At 42.0% G+C, this 24,516-nt stretch overlaps 2 protein-coding genes across 7 annotated transcripts in view; one reads left to right on the forward strand and one right to left on the reverse strand.

The window, feature by feature from the left end:
* The window catches only part of SCRN1 (secernin 1), a 41,025-nt gene extending 33,459 nt beyond the window's left edge, over positions 1–7,566 (forward strand). Inside the window, exons 5-9 of the mRNA XM_069772492.1 lie at positions 861–1,055; positions 2,695–2,860; positions 4,776–4,956; positions 6,865–7,024; positions 7,260–7,566. Coding sequence (XP_069628593.1) covers positions 861–1,055; positions 2,695–2,860; positions 4,776–4,956; positions 6,865–7,023 — 701 coding nt within the window. The 3' untranslated portion in view covers position 7,024; positions 7,260–7,566. The remainder of the gene's footprint in view (positions 1–860; positions 1,056–2,694; positions 2,861–4,775; positions 4,957–6,864; positions 7,025–7,259) is intronic.
* Positions 7,567–9,777: 2,211 nt separating this feature from the next.
* WIPF3 (WAS/WASL interacting protein family member 3) overlaps positions 9,778–24,516 on the reverse strand; it is a 45,815-nt gene continuing 31,076 nt past the window's right edge. For 4 of the 6 annotated variants that reach the window (XM_069772460.1, XM_069772443.1, XM_069772464.1 and 1 more), the window contains 5 exons: positions 19,626–19,758; positions 18,857–18,985; positions 16,537–17,337; positions 14,799–14,945; positions 13,783–14,108 (listed from right to left, as the gene is read on the reverse strand). In XM_069772460.1, coding sequence (XP_069628561.1) covers positions 13,915–14,108; positions 14,799–14,945; positions 16,537–17,337; positions 18,857–18,985; positions 19,626–19,758 — 1,404 coding nt within the window. In that variant the 3' untranslated portion in view covers positions 13,783–13,914. Of the gene's footprint in view, positions 13,089–13,782; positions 14,109–14,798; positions 14,946–16,536; positions 17,338–18,856; positions 18,986–19,625; positions 19,759–21,215; positions 24,021–24,516 lie in introns of those variants that run through there. The other 2 variants (XM_069772470.1, XM_069772480.1) reach the window with 2 other exon arrangements.

The following is a 24,516-nucleotide window of genomic DNA, read 5'->3' on the forward strand; positions in this document are numbered from 1 at the left end:
ACTTTTGTGGAAGGCAGTATTAATAACTTTCACAAATACTGCTTTAGTTTCTGTTTAAGAAAAAGTTTGTGCCAAATTCCAGAATCTGGTTTTATTTTAGTTTACAGATTTACTTTATCAGCTTTTTCCCTAGGCTTCCAACACATTTGCTTTATTCTCTCTGAGGAGTATCTGCAGCAGCCACTGTTAGTCATGCTGTAGGTATATGGATATAAGCACTGCAGTATTTTTGAGAAAAGCAAATTAAAAAACCCTTTAATATTCTTTGAAGATTACTTACACTTTCTTTTTATTTCATGCCATTTTAAAATTTAAGATTAAAAATGAAATTTAATTTAAGCCTATCTTGCTGCTTATAATAAAATTGTTTTGCAATTGGGAAGCTTAAAGCAATTGGTAAGCATTTAAAAACATTTTCAAATTAAATTTTCAGTTTTGAGGGGCAAAGAAGGGTCATTAAACTAAATGCAGCTTTGCTGAAATATATTTTGAAATCAAGTCAGACCTCAAGCCTTGTTGTAGCAGTGGAATGCACCATTGGAGAAAAGATTAGGCAGTTTAGCATTTGCAGACCACTGTTACTTCATGGTCAGAATGTACGAGGTATGGATTGTGAAACTGGTATTCTGACCAAATAGCACTATTAATCACAAGGCACTGTAAATACCTAAGTAGGGCACAGAGAATTGAGCTCTGCAGCCTGCAGTGACTGGTAATTCTGTGTATGTGTAGTTATGCAGTCATGCCAACTGTACATCCTAACCAATGGTTTGTTTCCTAATTGAAATTACATTGCCCTTCCAGCTTCTCCCACAAAAACTGTATTAATGCTCTCTCTTAATATGTGGCTCTTTCTACAGAGGGGGTGAAATGCATTTGCAATCAGCTTTCATTAACTACAAAAATTGATGCTGAGCATCCTGAACTAAGGAATTATGTGAGAAGTCAAGGCTGGTGGAATGGAGACTCAGACTTCAATTTTTCTGAAGTGTTCTCTCTTTCTGATGACCATTTAGCCTGCTGTTCTGGCAGGGAGAGCCTAGAAAAGCAAGGTGGTAAGTGTTAAACCATCTTTTCTGTGTGTGCAGCAGGAATTTTAGTCACTGCTGCCTCCTTTTAGGTATTCTGTCCAGAACTACACGTGACTAAGGAGAATACCTCTACATGTGAACCGTGTGGAAAGGAAGACCAGAACTGATGACAGCTCCTAAACTTGCCATAATTTAGGATGAAGCTCTTAATGTCCCGCTCAAGTTTAAGGTTTTAAAACAGGACTGCTATTATAAAATAACTTTCTTCACTGTTGTTCTGATGTGCATGATGTGCCACTACATTTGTGCTTTGGTATGATAATAGTGGCCCTACTTAATACTAAAATTATAGTATTAAATAAAATATGCCTCACATATGAACGTTTGAGCTCAATGGATTCTACGTATTGGAAGGTTTGCTTTTGGGGAAGGAATCAAGATCATAGCTGAAGGAAAAGCAATGTTAGCCAGTTGCAAACTGAAGTCCCTTTTTCATTGTCAACCAGAATGGACAATGTGCCAATTGCTTTCAGTCAAAGGAAGGGTTTCTTTCCAGACCAAAATTTATTAACGATGTAAGTTCTCTGCAGCTGGCCAAAATAGCTCTGAAATGACCAGCCTGCAGCAGTGCATGGCTGACGTGTATCTGCTCTTTCATGTGTGAAAAACAGTACAAATTATCTTTTTATAAAAAGCCCTTTACTACAGATGAGAATTTACTAGATTGTTAGCATTTTCACATGTTGGCAAATGTCAAGAAGAGTGTAGTGGTGAAATATTTGTTGCAATGCAGAGTTCCTGCTAAGGCTATAGAATTACATGGAGTGTGGTTTGTGTTTGAGAGGCAGATGCAGTAATTGTGAAGGACCATAGGTAAAACATCTTAATAAACCCAGATTATAGCACTAAAAAGTCTCAGGGCCCCACCAGCCGGATGGCTATGGCTGCAAATCTTGCAGACTGCTGGGTCATTCCATGTCTCCTGGTGTATTGAGGCACCTGTGCACAAAAGGGTGAAGTCAGTGCAGGATTTGAGAAGTTGCTGGGGAAGAAGCCCTACCTGCCAAAGGGGTAATGCAAGAAAATACGGAGGTGCCGTGGGGAGAAAGCTGTGATAAGACACAAGCAGGAGATAGAATGAGAACAGGGGATTCTTGCAGACAGTGGTTTGGAGAAAAATCTCAGTGTCTAGGTCTGCTGCTGTAACACCCTGTGAATGCGAGATGATGTTTCAAAATTTTGACTGAGCGCTAATGGAAATAGGTGAGAAGTGGGACATCAGGGCATTCCCATTCTGCCCGGGCTTGGGTAGAGGTAGCTTCTTAGAGGGAAATGGGTGTTTTATCTAAGTAGTCTGTTCACAGTGATTGCTAAAGCAATATTAAAGACATGATGGACTTTTTCCTGAAAAAGATCTTCTTAATGACATTTCTTGCTACCTAGCAATTGTAATGCCTAATTAATGCTTCTTACTGTTCTCTTTTACTAGCAAGGCAAGTTCATTCTGGTTTACATTGTTTAAGTAGAAACTATTAACTGGGATTTGTAACATGCCTATGTCGAGTGTCACTGGTCATATTAGGCCAAAGCCCACTCAGCCTAAAATCCTTACCTGGGGTCCAAGCCATTGAATGCTCAGGAATTTTTTTCTGCCTTCATATAGGTGACGTTTCTGCACAAGCTATGATTGATGTCCTGCGTGACAAGGATAGTGGTGTCTGTGTGGACTCTGAATCTTTCCTTACTACAGCTAGCATAGTGTCTGTTCTGCCTCAGGACCCTAGTTTTCCCTGTGTTCATTACTTCACTGGCACGCCAGACCCTTCAAGGTAAGCCACAGCATTGGGGTTTCCTGGGTGCAGAGCAGATGATGCCTTGAAAGATAGTAAACAAACCCTGCTACATGAATTGGAACATGCTTCAAGAGCATGTTCTAACCAGAAATGGAATCAGTTGGTGTGCAATCTGACAGTCCTGTGTTACTGAACTGCATCTTGCTGCACTTCTAAAGGACACCACTGGGCTGAAAGGCCGGTTCTGGAACTTTGCCTAAATTCAGAGCTTCTAGACTAAAAGCAGTTTAGGGAGGACCCAGGAACTACTACTCCAGCGTATTTGCTTTCCACTGAGTTCTTGTTGAGATGATGAGGTTGTGGACCATTTTAGTCACTTCTCTTGAACAAGTGGATGCAAAACTGAAACAAATAATGTGTCTAAATAGCAAAGAGGGGGTGTGTAGTACAGGTAGCCTTGTTTGACATCAAAATGTTAACAGAGCAAAACATCTGCAACTCCCAGGTATCGCAAGTATTTTTTTTTACTGGAGAGACAATTTCCAGTTGGTTTAAATGATGTCCTTTCTAGTTGAAAGCAGTAAGGGAACTCATGGGCCAGATCATCAAAGAACGAATGAATTATCTTGTGTTTTAAACAGAATCCACCTGGGATTCATAGATATTAAACTAAACAACTTGCAGCTATTCAGGAGATCTGCCACTTGCATTGAGGTAAAGAGGTTATGGGGAGAAGAAAATGGTGCCCTTGAACAGCTGACAGTCATTCCTACAAAAAGAGTGGTAGTAAGCATTAGGTTCTACCAAGGGTTACAGAAGTCCTCCATGCCAAAGGGACTTTCCACCCACCTTGCATTATGCAACTCAAACTTTCAGGGTTAAGTATGAAGTTTGAGCTTGCTTACCAAAATTTTTTTTTATTTGATGCAAATACATTGAGATAAAAAGGAGCAAGGCTTCAAATTGTTTTGGTGGGATTTCTATCCTTTTTGAAGGTGGAGAGTCTAGCTGTAAAAATACACTGTTTAGAGGCCTTTCTTGCTTTATTTTACACTCTAATGCATTAAAAAAGCATTATTTTAAGTGCAGCTAGTGAGTCACAAACTCTTAGTCAGCAAGGCTTCATGACAGTGATGAAAGGGGTAGTAGCAATGAACCTGCTGACTGTATGCAGGCAGTGGTTATTAATCATATTTTGCAGAAGTCTTGCACTTCTGGCAGCTTCTTTACGGCAGAATGCAGGTTGCTGTTTTGTTGTCTATCTAAAGGGAAGGAAGGCAGTTTCTCTATGCACTTGCAATACCTTCTCTCACATTCTCGGGAATTAAGATCCTGGATTGCTATGGTTTTGTTGTCTGTCCGTCTCTGAAGTTTAGATCCAAACTCAGCGCTGAAGTTGTTTGAGAAGTGTCACAATATTGGTAGCTATGTCTTTTTTCCCCGCCTTGACATAAAATTCTAAAGTGCTGCTGGGTATATGCCAAATCCTCTGATACTGAGCAAGGTATGTAATCTTCCCTGCTCCACACAAGTGCGTGTGATTTAATGGAAATTAAATCTGGGAGGAGAAGGAGAGATGGCAGTGTGAACAGAGGAGAAAAACTGATGTGAGGCTGAATGCTGAGATTTGTTTAAAAAAAACTTGGAGAGGAAAATACAGTGCTACTTTTCTAAAGAAGTGGCAGAACTGGCATGAAGGAGACCAAAGAAGCCTATACATAAAAAGGGGTAATAAAGTTTTACAGTAATTGAGACAAACCCAATTCTTTTAAAGCTCAGAGACTTATTTTGCTTGTGACCAGTACCAACTTTCTAACCTAGTCTGTGCCTAGTGTAGATGAATTACTTATGCTGTTCTGTACCTGTTGTTTTAAAATAGCCTGGTGAACATATCAATAACATATATAAAATCTCTCTTATTACTGCAAGCAGTAATTCTCATTTCTTTCAGGTCCGTATTTAAACCCTTTATTTTTGTTGATGATGTAAAATTAGTACCAAAAGTACAGTCTCCTTCTTTTGGCAATGATGATCCTGCTAAAAAGATACCTCGATTCCAGGAGAAACCTGATCGCAGGCATGAATTGTACAAGGCACATGAATGGGCCCAATCTCTCCTTGAGAATGATCAGGTAAGAGCTCTCGGACCTGGAATTAAAGAATTAAAGGTAGATTCCTGACTCCATCATTTACTTCGAAGTCATTCACTGAAAAACATTCTCTGAATATTCTTAGAATCCTTGCAAGTTTAGCTTGAATAATGATGCCCTCTGAAGGACAAACTATTCTGCGTAGGGTTGTGTGGGGTTTTTTTTTTGTTGTTGTTGTTGTTATCCTGAGTGTGTTGCTCTGTTCCCTTACTTTTACAAAGTGAAAAGTCAAACTGACAAGGTGATTATATTGTTCAGTCCCCATTGTGTATATGGTCTTTTAAAGTGATTACTGAACACTGGATGCTAGTGCAACATGGTATCAGAATTATATGACAGAATGATGGCAGGTATGTTGTAATTTAAATTACACGCTGGATTAAGAATGACATAGTTTGAGGTTTTTTTTTCCTGAAGCAATAATTTGCATGTGGCAGTTTTGCATGTCTCAATTTAATGCATTTCTGTTGATTTGTAAGAATTAACTGAAAATGCCATGTGAGAAGAAAGGATACTTTCCAGTGCCATACAACAGGTACCTGAGGGTTGAAAACCTTCCAGTGTAAAATCCTAAAGTGTTGAAAATCTCTTATGGGAATAAATTTCAGAAAAAATAAAGGCAGGAAGGGGATTATTCTGTACAGCTTTTCCAACTGATTGAGATAGAACTTTTGTTGTCATAGTGCAAGTAGTTCGATAACTGTTCTTTGGTATTTGCAATTACAGCTACAGCAGTAAACTGGATAACTGGTTATAAGGAAGTAAAACAGAGCGAGAGATCACCAGGGCATGCCAGTCATGCTGGTATTGATATTTCAGGCAATTTGTGGAAGACCTATATAGTCATGTTGAACTTCCACAGAGGACTTGCTTTTCTGCAATTTTCCTCTGTGCATATTTGCATAGGTCAGAGTCTTGCTAAGATCGTAACAGCATTCAGGCTTCTCTATTAGTCATTAAAGGAACCACGGTAACCTCTGCTAATACAAACACCATTTAAATGCAGTTTTGGCTAGATGTAGTTTTTAATCCCTTAGAATGGTTCAATTTAAAATCTGTGGCCTCTGTGGTAACATTGACTCAATGTGCAGCTAGCTCCCATAGCATTATGTGAGATGCTGATTTAGGAAAGACCTATAAAAACTGCCTACCTTGAGAGCCTAAACCATAGCTTAGGTGCTCTACTCTTTCTGCACAAAGGCTGGTATAAATCCTGGAAAGCTCAGAACCATCACTTATTCTAAATGCCTTATTTTCTGGAATTCAATTTTGAAAACTGCAAGCAAAACAAATAGTACTTCCCCATTTAAAAAAAAAAAGAAAAAGTAGACTTAAATAACATCTGGATAGAACAAAATGACACTTCTTCAGAAGTGACGTTCCTGCCCAGAAACACAAAGAGCAGCAAGTCAGAATGGCACACAAAGCCTGGGATCTGGAGTCTTGACCCTGTTACATTACACATCATTTCAGATCTAATCATCATCTTGCAGGTAATGATCTGAGGGATACACATGTACATACCATGATCTGTACAATCCTTGTGCTTCTAGTCTTCTCATATAGTTCTGTCTGTGGGTTTACAGGCTTAAGAAGTTGCTTTACCTCTTTATCATGTGTTCAAGCCTTATACCATTTTCCTCTATCCATCTTTCACTCCATCTTCCTTCTCTGTTTTAAACCTAGCCAACTCCTTCTTGGTTATTTTTCTTAATGCGTGAAGTGTCCAGCACGGTTCCTTTCAGCTTTTGACCATCAAAAAAACTTATTAACAGAAATAGTTTGTACTTTAAAAATACTTGAAAAGATCTCCATAAGAGAAGAGAACAGTAAAATGCTTTAACGAGCCTGTTTGCTGGTTAATTGAGTTTGGTTGTTTCATGCCTTTAGGATAAAGGCCAGAAACTGATGAGGATTATGTTAGACCTTGAAAAACAAGGCTTAGAAGCAATGGAAGATATCCTTACTCGTACAGAGGTTCTGGATCCTGCTGAAGTAGTGGATCTTTTCTATGACTGTGTTGACACAGAACTAAAGTTCTTCAAATAAAGTAAGCAAACACTTTATAATTCTTTAAATACTGAGTTTCTGGTACCAGGTATCTTTTAGACTAAGCTAAGGGTGTTCAGAATTGGGTCCAAAGCCACCTTTCTACCTCAGTGCATCTGCTTGGTTCTTCTCCAAAGTCCCTTTTCCCTATGCTACATTGCAGGCAATTTTTTTTTTTTTTTTCCGATTTCGCCCTTGCTTGGAATGGATTTTAAACAAATTTTATCTCATTTCAGCTATGGTGGCTATTGTTACCCTTTTCACTGGAAGACTGCAAAGTTCTTCAAGCCTTGAAAGAAAGTCTTCACACTTGTGAATTTGCAGGAAAAACATTTCTAGAGGAAAAAAATGTTACTTGCTAGCTGTATCTGGTTAACAAATTGCTTTCCTTTGTCCAATCTCGTGGTGTTCCTGTTTGTGTATGTATATAGTGAAAGGAGAAAGTCACTGACTGGTCCAATTACTGTGTGCATGCTGGCTAACTTAGTACAGAATGTTTAAATATGTATGTTGGGCAACCAATTAAAGCAAAGATTAACTTCATCAGGCTAACTGCCATATTGTCATTGAAAGCAATCTGGTTTTTTCCTCTATTGCTCAGGACTAGGCTTGCAGCAAAGCTGACTTGCATTTTTCTCTTCTTGCTAATTCACACAAAGATGGTAGAGTTGAAATCCCAGTTTTGAGGGAGCAGGAAGGTAAGTCCTGGTTCTTGACCTTGCTGTACTGGCCTCATATGGGCATATCTGGTTACAGTAACTCAGCAGCTGATGTTATTCCTGTACAAACTATCAGAATTAGGTCTCCCAGGTTAAGTTTTGCCTTCACCTGCACCCAGCTTAGGGAAGCTTGTGTTTGTAATGCACCTGGCTGCTGCTCTAGTATTGAGTACTAAAATGCAGAGCCAGCCTGGATGCCTAAGACATCTATACATAACCTATTGGCTCTTAAGATGCAATTAATAAGGTGTCATATTTATACAGAAGCTAAAAATCAGGAATTTTTCAAGGGAAGAGATGCTGGACATAGATCAATACCTGACTATCCTCCATCTTTCTGCCTCTGTACTGCTGAACAGTTCCTAGTAATCTCTGTGGTGAGCATACATGGCTGATGAATCCATTAAGTACCATTGAGTTACTGGTGGGTGTGGCAATCCAACTGGCTTAGAAATGGCTGTCTTATGCTTCCTTATATTAGAGTGCAGTTCTGCAGCATGCTTCCCTTCCTTGACAGTGTTATGGACAGACCTGCTTTTCACGTATTTTTTTTTTCTTGTAGAAGTGAGACAGGGCAAACACTTTAAGAATTAAACCAGTGAACACTGCTTCCTGTGTCATGCAAAGATGGTTGGGTTTTTTTTAACAGGAGGTTGAGAAAAGAAGTCCATGTCTTTAATAAGTGGAAGTTAGCATATGGAGTTAAAATCCTTTACTGTTCAGGGAAGGGGATGGTGAAGAACCATGGATTTTTGTACTGAGGAATTAAAAGCTCCTTAGAAGGCAGCAACGCCTCAACTTGAAACTGTAAAAGTTGTGCATTAGGGAAATAGTCATTGCCATATTGGCACACTGCATTCTCAGAATTTTTTTTTTTTATTAAATTGTTCCCTTCAGACTCATTACTTCAGTATTGCCTTATATGACAAGTGGCAATCGGACAAGAAAACACTGGGCCCTTTCACTTACAGAAAACAAGCATGAAGATATTTTCTCTTATGGCCTACCTAATAAACTTCCCATTCACAATACACTCCTCCCATGCTATTACAGGAACAGCTCCTGTGCCTAGGTATTCTGAAAGTGGAGAAAAGGAAAGGAGAAAATAGGCAAGTAAACCCTAAAACTTAGCTTCTATCTACGTAGCCAGAATAGGGACTGCAAGGAGCACACTTCATTTCAGAGGGTATTGTGCTGGATGCAGCCAGCTGAAAGAGCAGTGTGCTTTTGCCAACTGCACCCAGCTGAAGTAAATGGACTTCCCATGAAATCCACTTTTGGAATGAAAGGGTACTTTGAATGAAAATGCTCCTAATCAGAGTACACTTTAAGACATACCATGTTGAACTTCAAAGCTGCTTCTGTAAGCTGTTGCTTGCTGAGCACTTTGCATCCTGATAGGAGTACCTGGATATTTGTGAACAAGGGGAGAACAGGGATAAAATGACTGCCCCATCCAGAGGGCAAAAATTAGGATATACCACTTCACACAGCTCTTTTGCACAACTCTGATCTCTAACCTTTGGGAGGGAGACAAGATGAAAGAAGAGGGTGTTCCTGCTAAAAACATAATATATCTTACTTGCCTATTTCTTAAGAAAGACAAACCCAACATTTGCAATTGTCTTGTGGGAATTTATGTCCTTATTTGGAACTGCTTATGTGACAGAACTAATAAATTGTTTTGAGCACAGTGATCCAGGTAGTAATTTTCTAGTAGTATGTTGCTTTTGCTTCAGCTGTGTAGTGCATTTAAAAAAAAACCAAAAAAACCCTGTGCTACAGCAACATGCTTGAGTGCAATCACTGGTCCTACAACTCTGAGAAACCAGAGCACCCCCATGGCCTTAAAACTTCCAGTGGTCTTGAATGCAGCTATGGCTCAGTGGAAGGACATATAGTGGGACCAACTGCCACTGGGTGACAGCCAGTGTGATCTCTGTATCTCCAGGTAATAGCCACGTCAGAAGTTTCAAATGGATCTTGAACAACAATCCAGTATACATGGAAATAACATTTCACCAACACTTGCAAATATGCCCAGGCTTTCTAATTTAATACCTGAAAGATGTTGTTTGCTTCTAAAATACACCTAATCATAATAAAAACAGGAGTAAAATTTTTTCTCCTTTAGCTATCTTCTGGTGGGTAGTCTAGTATTAAGTAGTTTTAAAATCCTTATGAAGGCATTTATTACAGAGCAGTACACAAGTTCCAGAACAAATGAGAACCAACAATACATCACCTTTAATAGTACTATAACAAAAAATTCTTCAAAGCAGTATTAAACTTTTCCAGTTGTTTGAGAAGCAATGTATATGCTGACCCCTGCTTATTACTATATTCATGCATATTTATCAAGTAACTATAAGGTCAAAGTGTCACTATTTTTTTTTCTTTTCACATGAAATGCAGCAAGGTATCATAATAGGCTAGAACAAGACTAATGATGCTTTCTTAAGAGTCCTACAGGTGAAGAGCTTCTTACCCTTACACCAGCTCCACACCATGAGCATGCATGTGTGGGAGCAGGAGTTATGGTGTAACTGAGCTGTTGCAAGAACTAAGAGAAAAGCGGAGATATGTAAAGATGCAGTTACCTGTCTTTTCCAAATAGTTTTGTTCAAAGGCAGGGCCATGGGGGAAGATATTCACCTATGATCTATAATGGTATTACAGCTGCAGCTGAGGGGAGTTTATGGCAATTATATAAATTAATGCCATAACTGTAAACAGCCTGGCTGTTAGCACCAGGTTCACCCTGGAACAGCAGTGCCCTTCTTCAAGCTGGTGAATCATAGAATCATTTAGGTTGGAAAAGACTTTTAAGATCATCAAATCCAACCATAAACCTGACACTGCTTAGTCCACCACTAAACCATGTCCCTAAGCACCACATTACTCATCTTTTAAATATCCCGAGGGATGGTGACTCTACCACTTCCCTGGGCAGCCTGTTCCAATGCTTGACAACCCTTTTGGTGAAGAAATTTTTCCTAACATCCGATCTAAACCTCCCCTGGCACAACTTGAAGCTGTTTCCTCTTGTCCTATCACTTGTTACCTGGGAGAAGAGACCGACACCCACCTCACTACAACCTCCTTTCAGGTAGTTGTTGGGAGAGTTATGGTCTCCCCTGAGCCTCCTTTTCTCCAGGCTAAATGGCTTCAGTTCCTTCAGCCACCCCTCATAAGACTTGCTCTCTAGACCCTTCACCAGCTTTGTTGCCCTTCTTTAGACATGCTCCACCACCTCCCTGTCTTTCTTGTAGTGAGGGGCCCAAAACTGAACACAGTATTCAAGGTGCAGCCTCACCAGTGCCCTGTACAGGGGGATGATCACCTCCCTAGTCTTGCTGGCCACACTATTTCTGATACAAGCCAGGATGCTATTGGCCTTGGCCACCTGGGCACAGTGCCTGCTGGTATTCAGCTGGCTGTTGACCAACATCCCCAGGTCCTTTTCCACAGGGCAGCTTTCCAGCCACTCTTCCCTAAGCCTTTAGCATTGCATGGGGTTGTGACCCAAGTGCAGGACCCAGGAAAGCTGAAGAAGGGGAATCAAAGAGTGGTTGTGGTTGGAAGGGATGGCTGGAGGCCATATGGTCCAACCCCCTTGCTCAACCAGGGCCACCTAGAGCCAGCTGCCCAGGACCATGTCCAGACAGCTTTTGAATCTCTCTAAGGAGTGAGACTCCACAATGTCCCTGGGGAACCTGGGCCAGTGCTCAGTCACTCCCACCGTCAAAAAGTGTTTCCTGATGTTCAGACAGAGGCTCCTGTGTTTCAGCTGGTGCCCATTGCCATTGGTCCTGTTACTGGGTACCACTGAAAAGAGCCTGAGTCCATCTTTATACCCCCTTCAGATATTTATACACATTGATGAGATCCCCTCTGAGCCTTCTCTTTTCTAGGCTGAACAGTCCCAGTTCTCTCAGCCTCTCCTCAGAGGAGAGATGCTCCAGTCCCTTCATCATCTTAGTGGTCCTTTGTAGGACTCTCCAGTATGTCCATGTCTCTCTTGTACTGCGGAGCCTAGCACTGGACACAGGACTCCAGGTGTGGCCTCACCAGTGCTGAATAGAGGGGAAGGATCGACCACCTCCCTTGACTTGCTGGCAACACTCCTATTAGTGCAGGGAAATGCACAAGAGTAAGGGTAATTCTTGCTGGAAATAGACATCTTATGACCAGATTGGAACATCTGTGATCCAAAGACCTTACCCCAGGCTGCATATTAAAAACAGAAACTCAAGTCTTGTCCGCTGCTAGGTTGTTACTTTTTTCAACCAGCTCTATCCAAGTGAACAACCCCTTTGGGGACTGCTTGTTCCATGTGGTGTATTTTGGACAATGACTCCTTGCTGCTGCTATGGCTGAACAGTAGGAGCTCTAGTTGCCTGTAAAGTGTAGGTGTTGGACCCCTCATCCAAAGGCCTCCTAATTGCTGGGTCAAGACACTCTGTCACACAAATGGTAAACATCCACTTTGCCAGCAGGAAAAGACAGGACATGTACCCTTACGTACATACTTCATGGCATGTGTATTCACACACACTTTTTTTTTTTTTTTTTTTTGCTTACAGTAGAACAACTTTCTTTTCCCCCAGTTTGGAAAAGTTCTGTCTTCTTTGTCAAGTCCATGATCACCCTATCCAGCTGGGCTTCTTCAGACACTATCCTATAAGGATCTATAATCAATAGGAGGTAGGCTCAACAGCAGCCACAGCTCCTTGTCATCGCTTTCCTCTTCATGCTTGATGAGAAAAGGATTGTGGGCCCATCTGTTCATGAAAGTGACATTCAGCTGCAATCTGAGGACAGGCAGAATAGAAGAAGTGAAGAAACATACAAAGAGACTAAAGGTAGCATGTTAGTTTCTGATAGTTCATTGAAAAATGTCCGAATAATAACAAGAATTTCCAAAATACTTAAAAATGATGATGGAAGGGGAAAAATTAACTACAGGTGTGTAATGCAAAAAAAGTTTTCTGAGGTAACATCTGTCAGCATGATAAGAATTGTTTCAAGACTACAAAGAATTTAAAATTTATGCTGTATTGCTTAAAAAATATCTATCTATATACAATAATTTAAAAGCCTGTACTAACATTCCTGTGGTATGTAGGTCAGTTCAAAAAGTATGATTTACATCATTTTTCCTGTTTATAGAAATGTTAACATTGCAAGCACTTGCAATTCAAATATAATCTCTATCACTGTAATGGGGACCCCTTCTGTTTTATACATTTTCTTGATGTTGTTCTTTTTTAATATTAATCCAGAAAGCATCAGAAGACTCTTCTCATCTCACATGTGTTCTTAATGGAGGATTTTTAGAGGGATCTGTAAATAGATAGGACAGGTTTAATCAGAGGAGATAGATACAGTTTTTGGATATGTATTTTGGATGCAGTTTTACAGCAGGGATGCTGCATTTATCTCCTACCCTTGAACTGATATATGTGTGTATATATATATATGTATATATATTGCTTATGCTCTGTAGCCCTTCAGTAAAAAAGTCTTCAATCAGATCATACAGCAGACGGTTTAGACTGCCTGAGGCAGCTGTGAAAAGTCATGCAAAGTACCTTGGCATGGGAACAAAAAAAAACTTAATGAAAAGTTGGAGATAAATAGTTGATCTAATAATACAGAAAAGACTGGGTTTTATAAAAAACAGAATATGGGCATGAGATCTTACAGCACCTTCAACTACCAGTTTTCAAAGCTGGATAGGTGAACTTCTGCTCTTACAACAGTGACTTGATACTAAGTGTCTAAGTTAAGGGGAGGGGCAGGGAAGCGAAGTTCAGTTACCAAGTCTCTTTGTTATTCAGGTGTGTGAAACACCATGCATAGGATTTAAATCAAAACACATGATGGAAGACATGGATCAAGTCACATTTCTTTTGTGATTTCATAAGTTATGAACAAAAAAACCCAACTCAGTAGCTGCCTAAGTCTGTTTATGTGACATCACTGTTAACATCAAGGGCTCTGCAAATTCAACAATCTAAAGAACACAGACTACATGTCAAGCCACATCATTTTATTCTTAGCTACTAAGACTTTAAAATAATTAATAAGTGCTTTTCATTATATCTTTGGTTCCTGTTACCACTGTAACAAATCCTATTCCTCTCTGTGGCTCTGCTAGGAGCCCAGTTCATGTTAATGCTGGTTTCTGTTCTTTATTTTCACTCCCTGTTTTTAATCCTGTTGGGTAATTATCAGATCTTCTCATGTTTACACACTTACCTCTAGCTATCTTGCTGGGATATATTTTCTGAAATGGCTTGAATTCATCAGGTGGGGGGAAATCTTCCACAGAATGGAAAGTAAATTTAGATTCAAAGTCATCTGGGAAGTTTCAGGGAAATAAACATTAGTCACCGTTAGTGACATACTTTAAAAAAAACCAACAAAACCACAAGGAATTTCAATTAAAAATGCTGACTCGTTTTTCCCTGGAATTAATAGTGGCTTATTCCATATAAACAATCTTGATGAGTACTTCTGTGAGCCATCCAAGTTTTCTGGCTTAATTGCAAACATTGCCTGCTACTAACTGAAGTTAAGCTTCTGGCTGCCGTTCCAGTTTTCTGCATTGATGATATTGTGGTAATAGAGGTATTCCTAGGTGGTTTTCAAGCCATTTAGCTATAAGCAAGAATGAATGGCCAATTCATCAGACCACAAAAATAATTCTTAGCAGTCTTTGCTCTATGGGATTGAAGCTACTAAATGTCCATGAACTGGTTTTAAGAATAGTAATATAAGCACACTACAGCAACTTTTTACAATCTTAAGAAAAGCATGCACTACCTGCAAAATTACTTGTCTACTGGATGATTCAAAACCTTTGTGAAAAAGTCTTAATTTTCTCTCATTTTATAAGGTTGTACAAAAATGTTTCTAATGGGTCTAGTTATACTACCCTGTTATTGCCATGAGAAAGTCTCGAATGAGTTTTTGAGGTCTGAAACACACACAGACTTTTGTACTAAAATTATTAACTAAGGCTAAGAGATCTAATTTAGATGATATTACCAATGATGTGCATATTTCCATTTTTAAGTGGTGGGTAGAGGTCATGAGCTGTAGCCCAGGCTGAGATTCCGGACTTGCTTGTGAGTTCAGTTGTTGGTGATCTTGCTGGTGGCTGTGGAGGTGTGACTAGCTTCCCAGCACCGGTTCCTTAAAAAGAAGCAGCAGACCAGCACATAAACATCATGACTTAACAAACCCAACAGTAAGCTTTGCACAGAAGTGGAGGGAGTGTAGGAGGAATGCACTATTTGGGGCAAACTTACCCAGCTTCAGAGCTGCTGTTTGTCAAGCCTGACTGTGGATTTATAGCATTAAGTATTACATTTAAGCCACTAATGGAGTTGGCTGGGGCTTGCTATTTCTAGTTCTAGGAAAAGTCTGACATTCTCAAGTATGGTTTTGTCCCAGTCTGGAGGGGAAGACTATCCTTCCTCTTTTCACAAGAACAAGCAGTTTCTTTAAGAAAAAAAAAAACAAACAACAACCCCCCCCCCCACCCAACCACACTAGATGGTATCTCTAAAAGAAAATAATTTCCTGACACTTTAGCAGCTACGCAGTGGAATTACCATTACGCTTGTGCATTTCACTGAGGAGCTGCAAGAGCCGTCAAAGTTTACCTCTACTGGGCAGACCTACCATAGGAACTGTGTGAGGGGGAGGGAGCCCAAGGCCTCCAAGTTAGCAGCCTCTTAAAAATGCTTCTCCCCCTAGATAACCAAGGGAAAGGCAGGCTAATTTTATGGAAACCTCAAAAGTTGAACCACCATGAGAAACAGGCATCTCGATAAAATAACAGTTCATCAGATAGTACCAGAGCAGCATTAATCACCACCGTGAAGCACCTGATCTGCTGTACTTACATGGCCCTTCCCATGGCTGTCAAAGGGAACCAGTAATCTTTCTCTCAACAGGTAGCTGCTAAAATACAGGGTACAGAACATTCTCTTCAGGTGTTCCTTATTATGTAGCTGTCTCCATTTCTCAAACCCACACAGATCTAGGCTCATTTTTTTATTATCTCCATTATATCAGAGAAGTCTGATAAAAGTTCCTTCTACCCTCTGCTTGACGAAACACTAGCTAATATCCCCACTTCCCGAGTAGTCGGAGAAAGCTTTGGCCCTACCACCTTGGTCACGGGATGTGCTGGCCGCTCCTCTTTGTTGAAAAGCGGAGGGCTGCATCCATATTTGCCTTTGCTCATCTACGGCTGTAGCTACACCATCGTTGTTTTATTCTCTCCTGTAATGCTTCCCAGCCAATGCCAATACTGCCCCAGACTGCACGGGTACAGCAGTAGAGGGATGTCGTGGGTGGGCTGGCGCTCGAGCAGCTGCAGATCTGGCAGACACGGTGGTGGATGCTCCGCTGCCCTACCCGAGACTGCTAGGAGACCACTCTCCCGAGCTCAGTCATTGCACTGCCGGAGACACGCCAGTGCCAACACAAAAGTGAGAAGCAGCCCAGAGGTCCTCAAACGTTGCTGTCACTGATCACCATGTTGGTCCCCAGAATCACAGATTAAACTCTATGGTGCGCGTGCCCAGCGCCAAGAAGAGCCTGACGTCTCGCGTGCTCGTTACACGCCGTGCAACCTACAGGCATCCTCGCACGCGATGGGCCTCAGCCTCCTGCTCCGTGTGCTCTTCCCCCACGCTCTCCAGCCACCAGAGCCACTTCCCCCGCGAGCCAAAGGGGGAGGAAAGCCGCCCTTCCTCGAACCTGCCGCTCTCACCTGCGCCTCGGCCGGGTCTCTTCTTCCTGGTCTCCGCCGCCGCTGCGGGCTGCGGGAGGCCGGGGGTGGGAGGGAGCGGCAGCGACTGGATGCTGCTTGGCTTGTGGAACTGCGACAGCAGGTGGGGAGACTTGGGGGGCAGCGGGGGGGGCACGTCGGCACTGCTGAAGGCCGGGGAGGGCGGGAAGGAGAGCCTGTTGGCGGCCAGGGAGTGCGCGTGTGGCGGCGGGGGCGGCGGAGCGGGAGGCGGGCAATCCCTTCCCTCCGACGGAGAGGAAGCGGCGGCAGAGAAGTCGGTTGTCCTGCCTGGAAACCCGCAGGGGGGCACGGGGGGCAGGGAGGGGGGCAGAGGAGGAGGAGGAGGAGGAGGAGGAGGAGGAGGAGGAGGAGGGGGCGGGTGCGCAGCGCCTGCTTGGAACTTGGTGGGCTTGTCAGCCTGAGGCGGAGGGAGCGGGGGCGGGGGAGCAGCGCTGGGGGACACCCCCTTGGGAGGGCGCTCGGCCGGGGGCGGGAGAGCGGGGGGAGGAGGGAAAGCGAGGGAAGGTTTGCTGGAAGCGGGAGGCGGTGGAGGGGGGGCGGGCAGGCTGGGCCGTCCCGGGCCGGCTCCGGCTCCGGCTCCGGCTCCGGCTGCGGCTGCGGCTGCGGCTCGGGAGGTGCTGGGAGGCTCTGGTGGGGCCGCCGCCCTTGGGCCTTCGGCTGGGTGCGAGGGGTTACTGCTCGCCTTCGCAGCGCTGCTGGTCGGTGCGGCGGAGGTCTTGGGAGCCGCTGCTCGGACTCCAGGAAGCTGCCCAGGCCTCCCAGCTGAAAAACAGGTATCCCGCCTTATACGTCAGGATTTCGTTCACGCTCACCGGATAAAACAGTGCAAGGAGCAAGCTCTTCATCGTCCCCTCCCCAGTGGTTACTCCGAGTGATAAATCATCCCAAAACATCTCGTATCCAACAGGTTGCCCCTGGTGTAACAGGGCTTAGGAGGCAACGCATTTCAGCGGGCACCAGGGACTCTGCTTAGTTATACGACAACCTGCTGAGACACCCTGGCTCCCCTCCCTGTTCCTCAGTTTCTGCAAAATGAAACCGTTTAAGGAGAAGGTGCTTTTCTGCAGTGGCCTGGGGTCCTTCGTACCAGCCTCATCTGCCCAGTACAGCCACTGAACACGGATGAGCCGTCTGCTTGGAGGAATCGAGAGGCCTAGTGAAAAGGCCTCACAGAACACAGGTAGATTGACATGCATCAGTGTGCATCCTTGAAGTTAAGTACTTGCTTAAGATTAAAAAAATTCACACAAACGTTACATAAATCTCTATCTCATAGATAAAAGCCAAGTTATTAAAAGTAGTGCCACAAAGGCTTTCCAGAAGGCACAGGTTCAAATGTTTCCTTTTCAACAGCAAACGCCCAAAGACTCAGCCTTACGAAATTTATTTTCCCAAGTAAATGTCAAGGATTTTTCACAAAGCAAAAAGGGCATCTCATTCTACAGTCACAGTCTGATAGGCATGGTCATAATTCTAAGAACAACTCAAAGTAGCTACTGCAGCTGAAACTGTGTGAGGAAGCCCAGTCACAAGCAGTGATGCACATCTTGGGCTTGCCTTCTAGGACAAAAAAACCCTGCAGGTAGAACCAAGTTTTGTCTTTCCCTGCAAATGCCTACTTCGCTCTGTGCTGCCTGAGCAGGCACAAGCTGCCCGACAGTGCCAAAGATCACTGCTGTGACTCTGCAAGTCACCCCTCGTGGATGCTGGCACTGAAAGCAGCAGCAAGGTTCCCACACATGCCTTCCTCCTGTCTTTGTGAAGCAACAATAACCTTATTTTTCAGGTCAATAACCTACTTCGCTGGATCAAAGCTGTACTTTATAAAATCCAGAGGGCAAAAATCTTAAATATGAATCTTTAAAGTAGCACACAAGCCTGTTACACTATAGAGATACACAGTCATGGAAGGAAGGAAATATGACTTCTTTGCCATTTGTGCTGGTTGATAAGCTCAGATTTCAATACTCTATTCAAGGCACAATTAAATGTTTTCATTAAACTAATGTAAAAAGTCTCCATTAAAACTCTGTAGAATCTATTCAGTCTCTTTCTTACCCAGTGTAGAGATAGCTAATTATTTACATTTAAAAAAATAGGGCACCTGAGATCTAGAAAGATGATTTCAAGCACATTATCAATTGAGCCCTCCATGGTCACATGATGAACTAAGGGTTCAGGAAAAAAACAATAAAAATCAATCACTAAAGCTAGCCCCGAAGTACTTTTATCCCAAATCACAGTTCCCCCAGCTATTCTTTCATACAAATGAAGCCCTTACCTGGCATGTCCCTCTGGCCTGCTGGTCTGAGAACAGGAAAGCCACCAGCAAATAAGCCTCCCAGAGGCTGCTGAGAGCCACCTTTATTAACGGCTGGATTAACTCCATCTCTGTTAGTTCCTTTGGGTTCTATTAAAAAGAAAGACAGGGTATATCAGAAAGTCATTTTCCTTGCCCTCAGACTGCTAAGACTTGGCACCAACAAATGTAGCCAAGACCAGACTTTCCCCTCTTTAAGCAGGCTCAGCAAGGAAAGTTACTGTTAATACAGGAAAATACCATTACTCTCTGACCCACATCTTGGAGCACAACACCCTCTGGTGCTCTTTAATCTCACATCAGTAACGACACCAACAAGAAGTTATGTTATGTTAGACAACATTAAATTTATGCTTCTAGAATTTGTTGGCATTTTTGTTCTTTTTATCTAGTAAAGAACACTTCTTCTGCCAGAACCAATAATTCCCACCTAAAGAATTAATTTATTGAGAAACTCTCAAGGATTTCAAGTGATTTTTTTTTGGACAAGGAATGCCTGTTAAGGTGATATCCAGTTATAAACTTATTATGAAGTGTTGATAGTTATAGATCTTAGAGCAGGATGCAGGTCTAGAAAGTGTCCCCTCTCCACATCCTAAGGCCATATGAAGATGCAGACCTTTGCTGAACTTCCAACCTGCCCTTCAATTTGAAAACTGTCCAGCTGAGCTCTACAACTGAGGCTTCAGCAAAGCTCACCCAGCGGCCTTACTCAGGAGCACGTACTTACTTTCAATCTGTGGTGCACTGCGGTCATTGATTTGAGTCACCTTCCTTAAGCGAGTTCCCTGCTGGATATCAGCTAAGAGTGCGTTTCGTGCTTTTTGGTCTTCCTTTCGCAGTTTTGGTACCTCTGAACTTGCCTGTTGACAATAAGAGCATTAGATGGGAGGTACAGACAAAAACGCATGCTTAGAAAGGACACATCATAAACAAACATGGGTTAGAAGATTTGAAATAAACCATCCTTGGCAGCTGTCATTTCAAAGCCTTTGAGTCAAATCAACAAGAACAGCATTCAGTTGTATAGCAGGCAGGAAAGCTGAAAGTTTAAATATAACATGAATCTAATACTAGCTGTGCTAATATTGTTGACAGGAAATTAGGGGACATGCTTAAATGAAATGTGACCTCTTGCTTGGCCGTTTATGGTCTCTGCCCCACAACTCCAGCTCTGACTGCCTCTCTTGTTAGCTCTCTCCATGCTATTTACGATGTTTTACAACAAAAATTTTATATGCCACCTTAGAATAAACACCTTTCTGTTTTATCCACTTTGCCTTAGGAAAAAAGATGGATAAATGAATACTGCACTTATATTTGAATGCGATCATTAACTAATTTAGGTTGTCTCTGTATCAGAGATTTACACCAGTTAAGCAGACTGTCTTTAGAACAATACAATTATATTTTAGTAACTTTTCTAGCCTAACTAAGGTCCGTAAATGGAAAGTCAGATTGTAGTTTAAAGTTTTGTAATAAAAAAATATTTATTCTTATTTCATCAAGTTTCCTGTTACAAAAAAATAATCGAATCTTTAAAAAGTTTGGATGTTTCACTTTCCTGAAGCAGACATAAGCCAGCAAAGCTGTTATTTCTAAACCTATCATGTGGTTAACAGAGTGGTCTAACAGAGGGGAATCTTCATGTCAGAAGAGCAATGTGCTGCATGTGTCCACAGCTACGGCAAATTCCCGTAGATTAGCTAACTTCCTAAAGAGAATGAATACCAGAAATGTTTCCATAGCCCTTAATTTTAGCATCATAGTCATAATAAAGCAGAACAATACTGTCACACTTTAAAACAAAAACTCCAACTTGGTAATAGCATTCTGAAAGCAAACCAGAAACTTGAAAATACTTAGCCAGCTGCTGAATTAATAAAATGTCTAACTTGCTAATCCTAAATGAAGAGTTATACCGGTATAATATTACTTGTGGTTATTTCTGTACTTGCTAAAAAAAAAAAAAAAAAAAAAAAAAAAAAAGGCAAGCTAGATTGGCAGAGCCCCACTAGATGGCACTCCAGATCGCTGCTAACGCCTGCTGCATTCCTCACACCTGATGTAAAAACTCGGAATTATCATCTTGTGACTGATACTGTAACCATGTATTATTTTAAAATATTAGAAAAACCCCACTGTGTCACACAGTTTCCTAATTTGAAACAGCACTGCCTGCCCCTGTGCTTTCAGGACAGCGAGTTCCACGGCCCATTAAGACAACCCAGGAAAGCTGCCTGTGTACGCAGCAGCGTTAGACCGTATACCAGCCAGAAACTATTTCCACTTACATTTTCTACAAGCTGACAATACTTACTGTGAAAAATGGAAATACCATAACTGGAACAAGGGTGATTCCCCTTCTCACAAAAGCTTTTTACCAGTATCTTCAACTTTACGCCTCTCTACTCCTACTAATGACTTTGCTGTAGCAGGACAACCAGGATCTAGAGGGATCTGATCGAGACCCGTGTTTAAAATTAGATCCAGCAGCTGTCTTTTCGTTTCCGGGTTCAAGTGTCTGTATATTATGCCAGCTGTCCACTTCATCTCCTCAAACTACTTCTCTGAGCAGGTAGGCTACTGGAATATAAAGTCTTGATATCCAAATAGCTATTAGGCTAAAATACCCCACTTGTGGCAACTTACATTTGTGAGTGACCCATGGCTTGATATGACTTTAACATGGCCAAGATATTAATTTGTTCACAATTTGTAGCATAAAAAAGAAGGAACACCATTCTGCAGGCCCATAATGCAGCATAACAAGCTGCCTTTCTCTTACAATGTATCCCCTTACTTCCAGCAGAACTCCATCCTGTGCCCCAGCTGTTTCTTCTTCCTCCTCATGTACATAAGAGATACAATCTTCCATGCCCAGCCTGGTGGACTCGGGTGATTGATTAGCTGCTGAGTAGCTTGATACGGATTCTCTTTTTCCATTACAAAGTCACGATGGTCTGGGGTGTAATGTTGCCCGGTTGCACAGCGGTCAGAGCTCCTTCAGATTTCTTGTTTGCTGCCTGCACTCCCAAGGCCAGTGACAATTCTTGCCAAGAATCATTTCTCCAGGTACATATCTCACCTGCTCATCTACTGGTGTTCTGCATTTGCAAATTTGTGTTTTCACCATATTGCTTTTTGATACACAATCAGAAGGAACTTCCCTTCGATTAAGAAATTAACCTGGGATTCACACTCATGCTATGCCTGCAATCCATAGCACAAGAACAGATACTAAACGTATAAGTTGTATATCAAGAGAAAATAAAAAGAGGAACTCTTATGGGTGTCAAATCTGCAATCCCAATCACATGCAATAGAAGCATTTCAGAAGGAAGACAAATATATTTTGAGTTACAGAGGAAAACCAGCTGCAAGACAAAAGATGTAATTCTTAGGCTACTTTCTACGCCGCCATCTGCAGGGCAGCCTCATTTATTTACAAAAAGGGAAACATCTCAATCTTTCAATGAAAATCAGAAGGGAAGCAGAAAAGAATGTGAAGATCATTTGTTTTATCAGATGCCAGAGCTGCCTCAGGTAACACAGAGTGAAATTAAATTCCATACTTTATTTACATGAATTGGTAAGGGAACGGTGGATTCTCATTACCTTAGTAACCACTAGGTTGTTCTGCTATTATTTCAGACACAAAGAATGGCACATTCAATACATACTTGGAAACAGAACGGAACAAACCACACATGTAAATAGCCTGAACGTAAGAGAGCTACTCCATTTTCATCCCACCAAACTCCACTACCTTTGTCTTCAGCGTCCTAAACTACACCCTCAGCTATGCCATTCAGTAAGGTATAGGATCAATGTTTGGGCTACCTGACAGGTCTCCAAAGTACCTGTAAACAGGAAAATACCATCAAATCACAATATTTAGAGTGATGTTCCAGAGTTCAAATCATCAGTGAGGGAAATACACATTTCAAAATTTGCAGGTGGTAACTCTGGCAGAGAAATGAATGAGGACAGCATGGTTATACAGAGAGATCCAAATCACTGTGACGAAGCCATTTGAAAAGTACAATAAACCAAAACGTGCTCCCCCACCGCTGGGGTGGGGGAGGAAAAAAAAAAAGAAAAAAAAGAAGATGCACAATATACAAACATCAACTGTAAAACTGAAAATGACTGGATGAGAAGTTCTGGCCATACCTTTAAAATTAAAGCCTGCATCCAGAGTGCCACAAGCCTGAACCTGGCAGTGGACTCCAGCAGTGAGCCTGCCATGAGCAAGCGTGCCTGACCTTCTAGCACAGTGCTGTGGCAAGGGGGGATAGCACACTCCTCCGATATATTCTGTCCTTTCAGAAAAAATAACGTGAGCAAAAATGGAATTCCAAGTTCAGTTCTGGTCTCCAGATCTTTAAAATTATGTTGAAAAAATGGAGATACACAGGAAAGAGCCAAAGCGGTATTCAAAAAGCTGGAGGAAAGAGTTCAGATTTTAGCAGCTCAGTCTGGTCTGTCAGCCCTGAAGTCTGTCTAAGGGGTGGTCTGCCTGCACAACACACAAACCCTAACAGGGAAATGACAGTGAGGACTCAGGCAGCAGAGACAGGTGTTTGGTGAATTAACATAAGACACGGCCAGACAAGCTCCGATTAGAAAGCAGCAAGTATGGAAGCAGCAAGACTGACCATTCCCAGCAGCAAAAGGCTGCGGATGGCAGCAGACTATCAATTTCTTGGTTTTCAGATCAAGGCTGGATCCTCTCTGGCAGAAGTGCTTTTTGTGAAGCGCAAGTCCTTGGGCCCCACAGAGAGCTACTTGCCGACACGCAATACGTTGCAGTGGGGAGGTAGCCAGGGGTTAGTAACAGTTCCTTCCAGTTAGGAGTTCTGTGAAAGTGAATCATTTTGTTTAGGAGAACAGTGTTTAGACTGTATATATGGACCACACAAGGTTTGGCCCTGGATAATCTTAACACCCTAGACTGGGTTGTATCAGACAAATTAAGAGCCGAGAGACTATTTAAGGAAAATGCACTGAAATCCATGGCAATGAGCTCCATTTCTGGGTACATTACCACTGCAATACTTGCACCACCTTGGGAAAGTCACTTTACATCTTGCAAGACAGATGGGAGCATCGACCTACCCTCTGGGCTCCAATGATACTTAAAATATTCAAGAGGGATACGTGCTCAGTTACTAATACGATGTAAATGCAGAAGGCACCAGGCATTTGAAAAAGTTTATAGTAGTACTAATTATATCTTTCAGATTATAAAGAGCACACCTGCACACAGAAAAGGGGAAATCCTCTGGACTCCAGGCAGGTAGTTCAGGTCACAGTAGATGCATACACTGTCCCATAAATGGGTTATATTTGCACTGATTTTTAAATATGCTCTTTACTGAGTTTGCAAAATATTTCAGGGTAGTGTAGATATTCATAAACATGACAGCTGCAGCAAAAATGCACCTCCAGCCTACTGGACAATCCAGTAGCCAGGCAGTCATGGACCTTTGTTTTAGAATAAACCCATCAGCTGATAGGAAAAGAGTATCCAGTACTCCAGCTCTATAATAGGTAGGCGCCATATGTAAGGTAAAATAAAGCATGATTCCATCCAAATGCACTACATTCTCTTATTT

Source organism: Haliaeetus albicilla, chromosome 2 (assembly GCF_947461875.1).
Source record: "Haliaeetus albicilla chromosome 2, bHalAlb1.1, whole genome shotgun sequence".
Taxonomy (NCBI): Eukaryota; Metazoa; Chordata; class Aves; order Accipitriformes; family Accipitridae; genus Haliaeetus; species Haliaeetus albicilla.